The sequence below is a fragment of the Phyllostomus discolor genome, chromosome X (assembly GCF_004126475.2).
Source record: "Phyllostomus discolor isolate MPI-MPIP mPhyDis1 chromosome X, mPhyDis1.pri.v3, whole genome shotgun sequence".
Classification (NCBI taxonomy): domain Eukaryota; kingdom Metazoa; phylum Chordata; class Mammalia; order Chiroptera; family Phyllostomidae; genus Phyllostomus; species Phyllostomus discolor.
The window spans coordinates 35,451,636-35,466,687 of NC_050198.1; the positions used below are offsets into that span (position 1 = coordinate 35,451,636).

The 15,052-nt window shown below is 37.8% G+C and overlaps 1 protein-coding gene across 2 annotated transcripts in view; it reads right to left on the reverse strand.

Moving 5' to 3' along the window:
• Positions 1–15,052, reverse strand: part of LOC114505343 (constitutive coactivator of PPAR-gamma-like protein 2) — a 264,300-nt gene that overhangs the window by 135,185 nt on the left and 114,063 nt on the right. For both annotated transcript variants that reach the window (XM_036016503.1, XM_036016501.1), the window contains exons 13-17: positions 6,436–6,552; positions 4,807–4,962; positions 4,674–4,725; positions 2,959–3,096; positions 1,649–2,592 (exon numbers count right to left, since the gene is read on the reverse strand). In XM_036016503.1, the coding sequence (XP_035872396.1) occupies positions 1,649–2,592; positions 2,959–3,096; positions 4,674–4,725; positions 4,807–4,962; positions 6,436–6,552 (1,407 nt within the window). The remainder of the gene's footprint in view (positions 1–1,648; positions 2,593–2,958; positions 3,097–4,673; positions 4,726–4,806; positions 4,963–6,435; positions 6,553–15,052) is intronic.

A 15,052-nucleotide genomic window follows, 5' to 3' on the forward strand; every position in this document is an offset into this window, starting at 1 on the left:
ATAAGAAAAACAGGAAATGAAGAAATAAACTACTACTATTCATAGATGATATGATCTTATATAATATATAGAAAATCCAAAATAATACACCAAAAGCTCTTAGAGATAATAAAGAAATCCAGTAAAGTTCCAGGATACAAGTTAACTCTTCAGTTGTATTTCTATAGTCTAGCAATGACAAATCTGAAAAGAAAATTAACAAAAGAATTCCATTTATAACAACAAGGAACAACAAGTGGTGCTGGAACAACTGGTTAGCCACATAGAAAATAATGAAACTGAACCCTTACCTCATACAATATAAAAAACTAACTCAAAATGATCCTACCATATGTACTTAATCAAGTGTGAAGCAAAATAAAGACATTTTTCACATTAAAAAAAGTTTCATTGATATGTTTCACATACTCTAAAGTTAGCCCATTTAAACTACAGTTTAGTGGGGTTTTCTAAACTGAATTTATTGGGGTGACATTATTTTACAAAACATAGAGGTTTCAATTATACAACTCACCAAAATATCAAGATTAAATTAAAATCATAGTATTCTTTTTTAACAGCTTTACCACAACAATCTCCATTTTATTTTATATTTTTTAAAGATTTTATTTATCTATTTTAGAGAGAGGGGAAGGGAAGGAGAAAGAGAAGGAGAGAAACACCAATGTGTGGCTGCCTTTTGTGAGCCCCCTACCAGGAACCTGGCCCACAACCGAGGCATGTGCTCCAACTGGGAATTGAACTGGCAATCGTCTGGATCGGAGGCCAGCACTCAATCCACTGAGCCACACCAACCAGGACTAAAACCAAGATATTCTTAAAAAGGAAACGTAACAGGCATTTTTAAGTGGAAATCTAAAATTACATTCTTCCATTCCTGATTGGTATAATTCAGTTGGTTGCGTGTCATCCTGCAAATCAAAAGGTTGCTAGTTTGACTCCCAGTCAGGGCACATACAAAGGTTGTGGGTTCGGTCCTGGTTGGAGCACATTCGAGAGGTAAATGATCGATGTTTCTCTCTTACATCGATGCTTGTCTGCTTTTCTTTTTCCCACCCTTCCCTGCTTTCAAAAATAAAGTTTCAAAAAATTTAAAGATTTTATTCATTTATCTTTAGAGAAAGAGGGAGAAAGAAAGGGAGAGAAACATCAGTGTGTGAGAGAAACATGGTTGCCTCTCACATAACCCCAACTGGGGATCTGGCTGCAACTCAGGAATGTGCCCTGACCAACCGGGAATCGAATTGGCCATCTTTCAGTTTGCAAGCCGACACTCAATCCACTGAGCCACACCAGCCAGGGCTAAAAATAAATAAACTTTTTAAAAAAGTAAATAAAATATAAAAGTAAGTTCTCCCTACCCACTAAAAGTAAATCTATAAATGAGTCCTGCTCTTGTCCTAAATACAAAACTAGACATTGTTTTAAAGTTCATAGCTAATTCACTAGAGGGCTCTCTCACCAAAGATCAGTCATCATTACTGAGAAGTTTGGGGCACTTGCAACTGAGTCATGGCATTCTTAAATACCTGTGACATCAGAATCTTGTGACATGGAAAATTTCATTCCAGAGAACAAAACTTTAGAAAAGAATGCATTTCTTTAAAGGCATAAGGATAAGGAATTGTTTAGAAAGAAGTATACTTACATGTAAACATAATTCGCTGGGTACAGAAGTTATCACATTCAGGTCCCTTTTGAACACTGACATGATAGCAGGCTGACTGGCAGCCACATTGGACAGAATCTTAGAGCCTGTCTGCTGAAAATTAGGGGACTGTGCAGAACTGTCTTGAATTCCACAGTGACTGATGGCTATGACTTCTGACACTGGACATGAGAGTACATCTTCAGCACAGGAAGAAACTGGAGAGTCTATGTTTTGGGTATCCTTCTGGCTCTCGGGATAGACACTAGTTATGCTATGCTCCTGATAGAGCAAGTTTCTTAATTTTTCATCCAGAGTTTTAATTCGGTTATCTGCAAACTCCATTTTTGGAGGTCTTTCCCCATCTGATTCCAGGACAGTAGTGGGTAGAAGGGTAGTCGGTTCAAGGCTGGGGGTCTGAGTGGAAACAACCATCTTAGGAGAACTTGCTTCAGTGTTCACTGTGGTTTCTCCTTCTTGGGATATAAACTCTGCATCTATGGTTGGCTGCTGCACTGATAAGGACAGAGGCTTCTGATCAGACATAAATGCTGAAGTTCTAAGAGAGTTACCAGCAATATGAGTTGACTCGCCAGGAGGTGCCATAAGTACATTAGCCTGACTGGAAGCTTGGTGACATGGATTCACAGGTAGAAATATTCCTGCTTGGTTGGTGAGTCCCTCACATTCAACTGGAACAGTATGAACTGAAGTAGCAGTGTAAGTGGAACTACTAGCAACAGGTGTCATTATATGCCTGTCATCTTCCACTTGATAAAGTATAGCTGGTTGCTTAGTTTCTACACTGGCACATTCAGAAATCTTACCATCAACTACATCCTTGTGTTCTGACTTGGAGGTGAAAAGTACACGCTGGGATGGATTATTTTCTAGAGTGAGCAGTGTATCCTGTGATAAATCCTTATTATTTATTTTTCTTGGACCTGGAACAGTAACAAAGAATGGCTGAGCATATATTAGTAAGCACAAAGCATGGACTGCTACACAAACTCAAAGGGGACAGGAAGACCAAAGGACAAAAGAGAAATTATGTCAAAGTACCTAGTTGTAACTAGGTCTCACAATGCACAGAATTGAACCTGTCAAAGAAAAAAAAAAAACCCTTTTCTTTTTTTCATAAGTAGTAAATAAAAATGGTTTAAGATATACCCTGGCATTAACATCCAGAAAATGCTTATGAAAATTCTCTTAAGCACAAAATTCCCATATAAACAAGTTGAAGATATAGTCCACATTTTGCAACCCCACCCTCCAAGTCTGGATAAAGTTGACAGAAAATAAACGCTTACTAGAAAGTGGATACAGCCCAGGAACTGTAGACATGGACTGCTGAAGAGAAGGAGGGGATTGAGCTTCACGGTTTCTTATTGTTTGATTGATACAGAATCGCCACCGACCAACTGGGGATGACTGAGGAACAGATTCATCTGTAGAAAGAATTAGTAAAATTTAGTATGCTAAGCAGTTGTCAGTATGTTTACCTTATTGATTAAGGAAACTAGGTTAAAATACCAATTTCTCTTGTATCTCCATTTCTAACAGCACTAGGATGTAATTTTTTTAAGAACAGAACTGCAATCCTGACAAATACTCTAAAGAACTAAGTAAACATAAGATGTTGTTAAAGAAGGGTTTTAGATTCTACTAAAACAAACATTATATCAATAGGAGTTAGAAGCAAGACATTTTTAGGGAGAAAAATGGAAAGTTCTTTTACCATTAAGACCTACATTTCCTGTTCTTTATGTTGACCATGGTGATGCCTGCAGAAATCTACATGAGTATTAAAATGTACAGAACTGTACACCAAAAGAAAAAAGTCAAATCTTACTGTATGACAACTTAAAAAGTAAAGTAAAATAAGCCCCTATGTCTTTACTCCTACTTTGTAAACTTATTCAGATAAGTAATTCTTTTTTAAAAGATGCCATGGTTTGTCAGTCAAATATCCACTCAGACTCATGCTAATGAGAAAAAGAACATAGAGGAAGACCCTGGCATTCTAACACAAACCAAATTTCAGGGTAATGGTATCTGCTTCCATGACTCCCACACCACATGTTGCTTCTTCATGTTGTTATAATTTCTTCAGAGGTCCTCATTCTTTATGGCTCTTCTCCCCCTCCCAGATACTCTAAATATATCTATGATCAGAGCTGAGAAGAATGGAGAGATAAAGCCATCAGAGAGAAAGAGAGGATCCCATTTTTAGTCCTTGTATTTTTATCTGGTATCTGACTTACAAAACTTAGCGATCAGAGCAAGGAGAAACATATAGCTGTTGGAATAAAATCATACCAATGACTATTAGAACATGAGGTAGACTGAAAAAAAAAAAAGAACATGAGGTAAACTTAGAACATAATGATCTGAGTTAATATTTTTGTCCACCCTGGCCAGGGTGGCTCAATTAACTGGAGCACCATCTCACAAATAAAAAAAATTGCAGGTTCAACCTGTGGTCAGGGCACAGGCCTGGTTTGTAGGTTCAGTTCCCAGTTAGGACACCTAAGAGACGCAATTCATTGATGTTTCCCTCTCACATCAATGTCTGTCTTTCTCTGCCTCCCGCCCCCCTTCCTGTCTCTCTCTAAAACCAGTAAGCATGTCCTTGGGTGAGGATACAAAAAAAAAAAAACCAGAATGTTTCTTTCTATCTATCTCCTATTAGGGAGGAAAAAAACTTACCACTAAAGTTCAAACATGAAAGCCGTTAAGGCACATCAGTACTGTGACTACTTTTTGGGTAACATACTATGCAGCAACTCAGAAATAAGTTGATCACATAAAGAACCAAGACTTGAAGAAAATTTGGAGAATGGTTTTAATTCTTCTATACTTTCTTCTGGGATATAAAGTCCTTTCAGACTGTGGGAAAACCTACATTAACAACTTATCAAATTCTTTTATTGGCTAACACCTTTGCAAATGAAGACGTATAAATTCAAAGTTCCAAATGTCTCAATTCCAATGCCAAATGGTAAATTTTATTAAATATACTTACTGCTGGTTTGAGTGGATGCAGAATTTATCTGTACTTGTTCACATGATCCTGTCTGAATTAAAAATGAATAGATAAATGAAGAAGTTCCTGATACGTATCCCAGAACGCGTATTTACTAAGCAATTGATCTTACTTGGTTACTGTTGGATTCCACATTAACAGAGTCGACTCCAGTGGTTTTTTCTGCAGCAGAGTGGACATGAAGAATCTCCTGGGCTTGACCTACAATAGCCCTCAATTCTTCTACAAATTTTTCTTTCTCACTTTCCAGCACAAAGTTATCTTCCACCTGTCCAAAAGTAAAAGTAAGTCTATTTATGAGAGTGAAATTAGTTTCTTCAAAATTATAATATCAATGACAACCCTTAAGAAAAATAAATTAAAATTAAATATTTATATACAGGTGCCTCAAGAGAATTAACAAAGACCAGGATTAGAAAGCAACACAACATATTAAATTATTCTTTCTATTTTCAGACTACTGACATTTGTCAGGTTTGCATTACCCACAAGAGAAGAAGCCACCATTTAAAAAATGATCGGGCATTCTATTAACTGATTGTCATTTGAAGGACATAACCAAGGTATTGCTTATGTTTAAAATTAGATGTCCAAACCCAAAAGCTTTTAACTCATTAATTGCAAAATGAAGCATCTCTGAAGATGATAAAGAACAGACTAGAGACCGTTCAGAAAATACTATGTCAGACAAGATGGAGAACTGACAAAATGTTTAATTTTTTTTAATCTAGGATTTTCTAACAAAGATTATTCATTCATTCATTCATTTTTAGAGAGGGGGGAAGAGGGCAAAAGAGAGGAATAGAAACATCAATGTGTGATTGCATCTTCCATCCCCACTACTGGGGACCTGGCCCACAACCCAGGCCTGAGCCCTAACTAGGAATCTAACTGGTGACCCTTTGGGCTCACAGGTTGATGCTAAATCCACTGAGCCACACCAGCCAGGGGTAGTATGTTTAATTTTTAAAATGTTTACTACTGCTTGGCCAAAAAAATGTATCTCCAAATAAATGTGGCAGAAACAAAAGAATTATGGCTCTAGCCACGTAGCTGAGTTTGTTGGAGCATTGTTCCGATATGCCAAGGTTATGGGTTTGATCCCTGGTCAGGACACATACAAGAAGCAACCAATGAATTCATAAATAAGTACAACAACAAACTGATGTTTCTCTGTCTCCTTTCATCTTTCTCTAAAATAAAATTAAAAAGTACACAGTATATAGTCTTTCTGCCACCCTAACCTATCCCCACTTTTTAAAAGTGGAAAATTGTAACTTAATTCTATTAATTCAAAGAAATATGAAAACTGAATGAAATAATGAACATTACTTAAACAACCAGATATAAGATATTCTATCAGTAGCTAACATACTAGAATTACCTGGGTAACTTTACAAATAGTTGATGCTTAGGCCTCATGTCCAAAGATTCTGTTTTACTTAAGGGCCCAGGGAATTATTTTTCAAAAGTTCTTCAGGTAATTTTAACATGCATCCAGGGATAAGAACCACTGACCTAAAACATCTTTTAATGAAACACCTTCATATTCTGCAGATAAATATACTGAAACCAGAGAAAAAACACTGACTTCATCTTGATCACAACCAATTTAGTTCTGTCCAATTTTTTAAAAAATACCCTAAATAGAAGATGGCTCTGAATAAATGGGAGAGGAATTAGAAAGAAAAAAAAAACAGTAAACACTGAAATGAAAATGATTTAGACTTATTGTACTTACCATATAGTCTGCTATATCCTCTGGTGTATCACCATCAACATCAAACTTGAAAGTCACCATCTTGTTATTGTGTGTCTCCAGTTGACATTCCACCATGTTGTCTCCAGAGGTTGACACCTAGGCATAAACATTTCACCACCAGATTAAGAATCAATCATTGTTGTAATAATCAACATAGTTAAAAGAGCCCTCGTCCCCAAAGTAATATACATATTTAATGTGACCCCGATTAAAATCCCAATGGCATTTTTTAATGAAATAGAACAAAAAAATCCCAAGATTTTTATGGAACCACAAAGACCTTGAGTAGCCATAACAATCTTGACAAAAAAAGAACAAGGCTGGAGCTATCACACTCCCTGACTTCAAATTATACTAACAAAATGAAAATAACCAAAACAACACGGTATTGGGGGAAAAAACAGACACACAGACCAATAGAATAGAATTGAGGGCCTAGAAACAAACCGACATGCATATGGGAAAATAATTTCCAACAAATAAGCCAAAAACATACAACAGAAAAAAGAGAGCTTCTTCCATGAACGGTGCTGGGAAAATTGGAAAGCCACATACAAAAAAAATTAAACTAGACTATAGATTGTCACCACACACAAAAATTAACTCAAAACAGATCAAAGACATACATATAAGACCTGAGAAAATAAGTTACATACAAAAACAACATAGGTATTAAACTTAGGGACCTTGGTCTTAGAGAGGATTTTATGAATTTGATTTCATAGGCCAGTGAAATAAAAGCAGAAATAAATGAATGGGATTATTTCAAACTAAAAAGCTTCTGGATAGCAAAGGACACCATCAGCAAAACAAAAAGGAAACCAAAATGACCGAAAGTATAGCTTTGCGAGCAATACCTCTGATAAGGGGTTTATATTCAAAATACATAAAAAACTCATACAACTAAACAAACAACAACAGAAACAATCAAATTAAAAAATGGGCAGAGGACCTAAACACTCACTTGTATCCTAAGAAGACATACAATTGGCCAAAAGACATCTGAAAGGATATTCAACTTCACTAGCTATAATGGCAATGCCAATCAAAACTACAATAAGATACCAGCTCACACCTCTTAGGATGGCTATTATCAACAAGACAAGTAATAACAAATGTTGGAGAGGTTGTGGAAGAAAAGCAACCCTCATTCACTGAGGGTTGTAATGTAAACTACTACAGCAACTATGAAAGAACATTATGAAAATTGCTAAAAAAAAATTAAGAACAGAGCTATGGTATCCCTCTGGGTATCTACTCAAAAATTTGGAAACATTTATTCACAAAGATATATGGTATCCCTATGTTCATTATAGCATTATTCATGATAGCCAAGAGATGGAAACAATTGATGTGTACCCAAGTAAATGATTGGATGAAGACATACACACAGACAATGAAATAATACCCAGCCATAAAAAAAGATGAAATGCTGCATTTTGAGACAACATATGATACCATGCTAAGTGAAATAAGTCACATGGAAAAAGCCAAGAACCATATGATTTCACTCATATGTGGCATAAAAAACTAAAAGCAACAAAGTGAACAAACAAGACAAACAATAACTCATAGATATAGCCCACAATATGGTAGTTACCAAAGGGAAAGTGGATGGGGAGAGGTAGTAAAGGGTAAAAGGGATCAAATATACTGTGATGGAAGGAGATCTCACTTTGGGTAGTAAACATACAAAGCAATATACAGATGACGTACTATAGAATTGCATACCTTACACCTACATAATTTTATTAACCAATGTCACCCCTATGAATGTAATGAAAAATTTTTCAAAAGAGTCAATCATTCTCTTCTCATTACAAATGTTACAGGGAACATCTAGATGACCTCATGTACATTACATGGGGAAATGGTTTAAGTTGCTCAGAATCTAAAAAGATTGTTTTTCCCTTCCTGAAACACTGGCTACATAACCATTTTATGAAATATCTAAGGCTCAAATTACTCAGGAAAAAATAAGTTACAAATGTGACCAGTGGGGAAGAAAAGGGAACACAACTTTTATAAAAGGGCAAAAAAAGAAAAGAAAAGAAAAGAAAAGAATAGTCACTAAAGCCATCTGCAATGCAGATATTTAAATTTGGTTATTCATTTCCAAAATTCTCTTAATCCCATCCAAAGTGGTTCTTTTTTATATATACATAAATTTTGTTGGTGTTCAATTACAGTTGTCTATATTTTCTCCCCACCCTTCCCCCTACCCTCTCCAAGCCTCCCTCCCTCCCTTGCTTCCACCCTCCCCCTTGGTTTTGTCCATGTGTCCCTTATAGTAGTTCCTGAAAACCCTTCTCCCCACTGTCCCCTCCCCGCTCCCCTCTGGCTATTGTTAGACTATGCTTAATTTCAATGACTCTGGTTACATTTTGTTTTCATTCTTTTTTAAACAATTTCATTTTACTTATCTTTGGAGAGAGGGGAGGGGTGGGAAAAAGAGAGAAACATCAATGTGTTGTTACCTCTTGCTCACCCCCTACTTGGGATGTGGCCTGAAACCCAGATATGTGCCCTGACAGAGAATCAAACCAGCAACTCTCTGGTTTGCAAGCCCACACTCAATCCACTGAGCCACATCAGCCAGGGCTTCAAATTGACTCTTTTAATCAAAAGACAATGTACTGCTACTGGAAATGTAAGCTGGTCCAAACTTCCTGGACAGTGATATAGGAACGTGTAATCTTTATACTCTTTGACCCACTAATTTTACTTCTAGACATCTAACATAAGGAAAAAATCAGGGATATGTACAAAGATTCGTGCTCAATGGTGTTTGTTGCAGAGATGGAGATGGAGAGACAGGCACAAAGAGAGAGAGAAGAATTTAGAAAAATGACAGACTGATAGAAAGAGGCAGACAAATATGAAGAAAGAAACAACCTAAATAAAAAACCTAAATAAAGAACAGAAAGGAGATGGCAACTGTGCTCCAGGCAGCATAATTCTCGGCTTCTGTAAAGAGGAAGGAAACTCGAGGATTGGTGGAAGAACAGAGCAAGTGACCTAGGTTACCGAAACATTTTTGAAAACAGTACATCAAAAATTATAGCGATCATTGAAAAACCAGACGGTAAGGAGACTTCTTCAGGGCAAAAGGGAGCCAGGGATCAGCGCGGGGACCAGGGGGATAGCTGTCCCCAGGCCCGGTGCGCCCGGGTCTGCCTCAGGGCACCCAAGAGAAGGGAGTCGCTGCTCCCTCCCCAGACTATGGGGGTTGAGCAACACCAGGGGAGACCTTGTGGCTTGAAGGCACAGAGAGGGCAGTTGGACTGGGAGACAATCGCCCAGGGGCTGTCAGCACCCACCCATAGCCCTGGGAGAAGTGAGTGCCTCCAGCCAGCACGACCAGGGGTGGCCTGGAAGTGCACCCACACCCATAGCCCAGTGGGAGTGTGGATCGATGGAAAACCCACACCTCGTAGCCCAGCTCAAGGAAAGGGCGCCAGTGTTCTTGGGTTTCTGGAGCCTGTGGTGGTGAACTGTGGAAGCGTGCGCCCCCTCGGGAATCTAGACTTTCGCACCGAGAAACCAGAAGGGACACAGCACTTAGAGTGTTCCTAGTGCCAGAAACTCAAAAATTTGGTGGATGGGCGTGCCCTGTTACGATCCCTAGAGATTGTACCGTGAATCCAAGAAAGTCGCAGGTGCTTCCCGAGAACATAGCAACCACTGCGGTGGAATTTGGGGAAGGGCACATCTACCTGCAATTCCCAGAGCTTGCATCATGAAACCGAAAAGACGAAGGAGCCCTGTGGGCCCCAGAGCCCGGGAGACCTCGGCAGTGAGCTAACGGGGCCCTGTAGGGGAAAGTCCGATTGGCCCTGGGGAGAGAACCCTGCTGGCCCTGGGAATATAACCTGAGAGACTTACTGAGATTTGACTGGGAAGAATGATAAGCATTTCAAACGCCCCTCAGCCTGCTGCAGCCAGCAAGACCAGAAAAACTGGTCTGGCCAGTTAGAAACCAACAAGAGGTTGTTTTGTTTTGTTTTGTTTTGTTGGCTGTTGTTGGTTGATTGTATCTTGTGTTTTAAGTGACTTTTTATTTTTCAATTCTTATTATTTTTATATCTCTCAATCCCTTAATGTTTCTCTTCCATTCATCCTAGTATTATTCCTTCCACTCCAAATTTATCTCTCCTGCACTCCATCTTCTGCTTTTTTTTCCATTTTTTTTCTGAGCTTGCAAGTTACTGCAAATTTGTATTATCTTTTTCTCACTTCTGTGACATTTTTAATTTTAATATTATTTTGGTATTCTTTTTCTTTCTGTATAATCTTCTTTGCTTGGCTGGTTATACTGTCATTTGATAGGTTCCCCCTGATATCTCAGTCACAGTCTGTTGATAATATACTATCATTCATCTGTGTTCCAATAGTACACCTCTCAAGGTTCTATACTCCTTATTCTTGTTATCTAGATCTCACAAATTCTGCCACAAGATTGTTGCTTTAATATTACTGTAAATAAGACCTAGTTCATACAATTGTAAATACCACTCAACACCCCTACCTGATCTCAGCCCACCTTGCAATTTCCTGAACAATACTATGGTGGGGATTGTCTCTATTCTTTTACACACTACTCCTATTTACTAATCTTTATTCCCACCCTACCTCAGAATCTGACCTCCCACAGCCTCACACCTTTCTAAATCCAACTAACAATCCTTTCATCCCCAATAAGAGTCTTATGTTCTTTCCATCCTTTCTAAAACATGGATAGTGGGGTGGAGGACCATGGTTAACACTATAAGTAGCCAAAGGATATCCCATCTCTTCTCTACTGGCTGCTAATGTAAATATCATAGTATACTGTCTTGCTGTCTTAAACCATTTTGCCTTACACCTCCAACTGATCACAAAAAAAGAGTAGGAGGAAGTTGTGAACAGCAGGATACACGAAGAAGACTGCACCACTGAATTTCACAGGTATTCTACCACAGAAGTTCACACCATAATCACAGGGAACTAGAACAGATCAATTTAAGAAACAGAGGCTAACAAGAAGAATACCACGAACAATTAGAAAACAAAAAAACAATCCCCAATTGAAGGGAAAGGAGGAAGCCTCAGAAAAAATGCTAAATGAAATAGAAGCAACTCAACTATCAGATAGTGAGTTCAAAACAATGATTATCAGGAAAATCAATGAACTCACAATGAGCTACCAGAAACTAGAGGGAAGCTACAACGATCTCACTGCAAACTATATAAACATGAAAAAGGAAATAGAAACTCTCAACAAGGGCCAAGAGGAAATGAAGAATGCCATTTCTAAACTGAGTGACACAGTGGAAGGAATGAAAAGCAGGAATGATGAAGCAGAAGATCGGATCAGCGAGCTAGAGGACAAAGTAAAAAAGAACACCCAGAAAGAGCAAGAAAAGGAAAAGAGGCTCAGAAAGAATGAAGAGGGATTAAGAGAAATGCAAGACAATATGAAACGTAATAATATCCATATAATAGGGATACCAGAAGAAGAAGAAGAGCAAGGGATCGAAAACCTAGTTGAACAAGTAAGGAAGGAGAACTTCCCTAATTTGATGAGAGAAAAAAGTCACACAAATCCAGGAAACACAGAGAGTCCCAATCAAGAGGAACCCAAAGAGGCCCACCTCAAGACACATCATAATTAAAATGGCAAAATTTCAAGACAAAGAGAGAATCTCAAAGGCAGCACTGGAGAAACAGGAAGTAACATACAAGGGCGCCCCAATACGGATAACAGCTGACTTCTCAATGGAAACACTCCAAGCCAGAAGAGCATGGCAAGAAATATTACAACTATTGAGAACCAGAGGTCTGCATCCAAGACTACTTTAACCAGCAAGGCTCTCAATCAAGATAGAAGGCCAAATAAGAAGCTTCCCAGACAAAAGAAATCTAAAAGAATACACCTCCATCAAACCAGCTCTGCAAGAGATTCTAAAGGGACTGCTTTAAGGAAGGAAGGAAAAGAGAGAGAGAGACAGAGAGGAACACACATACATAAAAGGCAATGAATAAGTACCTATCAATAATAACCTTAAACGTAAACGGATTAAATGCTCCAATCAAAAGACATAGAATAGCTGAATGGATAAGAAAAAATGACCCACACACATGCTGCCTACAAGAGACCCACCTCAGGATAAAAGACCTACACAGGCTGAAACTGAAGGGCTGGAAACAAATATTCCAGGCAAATGGACAGGAAAAAAAAGCTGGGGTAGCAATACTCATATCAGACAAAACAGACTTCCACAAAAGGGCCATAAAGAGAGACCCAGAAGGCCATTTCATACTACTCAAGGGAAGAATCCACCAAGAAGACATAAATATTATACATTTATAATATTAAAATGTATGGACCCAACATAGGAGCACTCAAATACACGAAGAAAATCTTAGAGGACTTCACGAAAGATATGGAGAGCAACACAATTATAATGGAGGATTTTAACACCCCACTATCAAAAATGGACAGATCTTCCAAACATAATATCAACAGAGATATTGTGGCATTGAACAATACCCTTGATGAAATGGACTTTACTGGTATATACACAGCCCTCCATCCAAAAGAAGCTAAATACATTCTTCTCAAATGTAACATTTTCAAAGACTGACCACATGACAGGACTCAAAACAAGTCTCAACAATTTCAAGAAAACTGAAATCATACCAAGCATTTTCTCGGATCACAAGGGACTGAAGCTAGACATCAACCCCAAGGAAAAACACCCAAAACACTCAAAATCATGGAGATTAAACACCATGCTATTAAACAATGAATGGGTCAAGAATGATATTAGGGAAGAAATCAAAAGGTTTCTGGAAACAAATGAAAACGAACTCACAACAACCCAAAGCTTATGGGACACAGCCAAGGAAATCCTGAGAGGGAAGTTCATAGCGATACAGGCCCACCTAAAAAGGTTAGAAACATTCCAAACAAACAACCTAACATTATGCCTACAAGAACTGGAGGAACAACAACAAAGACAGCCCAGAGCATGCAGAAGGAAGGAAATAACCAAGATCAGAGCAGAATTAAATGACACAGACTAAAAGCACAATTCTAAGGATCAATGAATTCAGGAGCTGGTTCTCTGAAAAGATAAAATCGAGAAGCCTTTAAGCACACTATCAAGAAAAAAAGAGAGAAGACCCAAATAAACACAATCAGAAATGAAAGAGGAGAGATTACAACAGATACCACAGAAATACAAAGGGCTGTAAGAAATTACTCCAAAGAACTGTATGCCAAAAAATTTGAAAACCTAGGTGAAATGGCCAAATTTCTAGAAAAATATAATCTTCCAAAACGCAATGAAAAAGAAGCAGAAAGCATGAACAAACCAATAACAGCAAAAGAAATTGAAGCAGTAATAAAAAAAAAACGCTCAGCACATAAAAGCCCTGGACCAGATGGTTTCACAGGAGAATTGTATGAAGCATTTAAGGAAGAGCTAACCCCTATCCTTCACAGACTATTCCAAAAAATCCAAAAAGATGGGAGATTCCCAAACTCTTTTTATGTCGCCAACATCATCCTAATTCCAAAACAAGATAAAGACACAACAAAGAAAGAAAACTTCAGACCAATATCGCTGATGAACACTGACGCTAAAATCAACAAAATATGGGCTAACCAGATCCAACAGTACATTAAAACGATCATACACCATGACCAAGTGGGATTCATTCCAGGGATGAAAGGATGGTACAATATTCGCAAATCAGTAAATGTAATACATCACGTAAACAAAAGCAAAGACAAAAACCACATGATCATATCAATAGATGCAGAAAAAGCATCTGATAAGGTACAGCACCCATTTATGATAAAAACACTCGGCAAAGTGGGAATAGAGGGAGCATTCCTCAACATAATAAAGGCCATATATGACAGACCTACAGCCAACAGCATTCTCAATGGGCAAAAACTGAAATCTTTTCCACTAAGATCAGGAACAAGATAAGGCTATCCACTTTCACAACTTCTATTCACTATAGTACTGGACGTTTTAGCCACAGTGATCAGACAAGAGAAAGAAATAAATGACATCCAAATTGGAAAGGAGGAGACAAAACTGTCACTATTTGCAGATGACATGATAGTGTACATAGAAAATCTTATAGCTTCCACCACAAAACTGCTTGACCTAATAAATGAATTTGGCAAAATAGCGGGATACAAAGTCAATATCCAGAAATCAAAGGCATTTCTTTACACCAACAATGAAATAGCAGAAGCAGAAATCAAAGAAAAAATCCCATTTGAAATAGCAAAAACAAAAATAAAATACCTAGGAATAAACCTAACCAAAGAGGTAAACGACCTGTAGTCAGAAACTACATAACTGTGCGGAAAGAAATCAAGGAAGACCCAAACAAATGGAAACATATACTGTGTTCATGGATTGGAAGAATTAATATCATCAAAATGTCCATACTACCCAAAGCAATTATACATTCAATGCAATACCTATTAAAGTACCAATGGCTTATTTCACAGACATAGAACAAACACTTCAACAATTTATATGGAATCATAAATGACCCCGAATAGCTGCTGCAATTTTGAGAAAGAAGA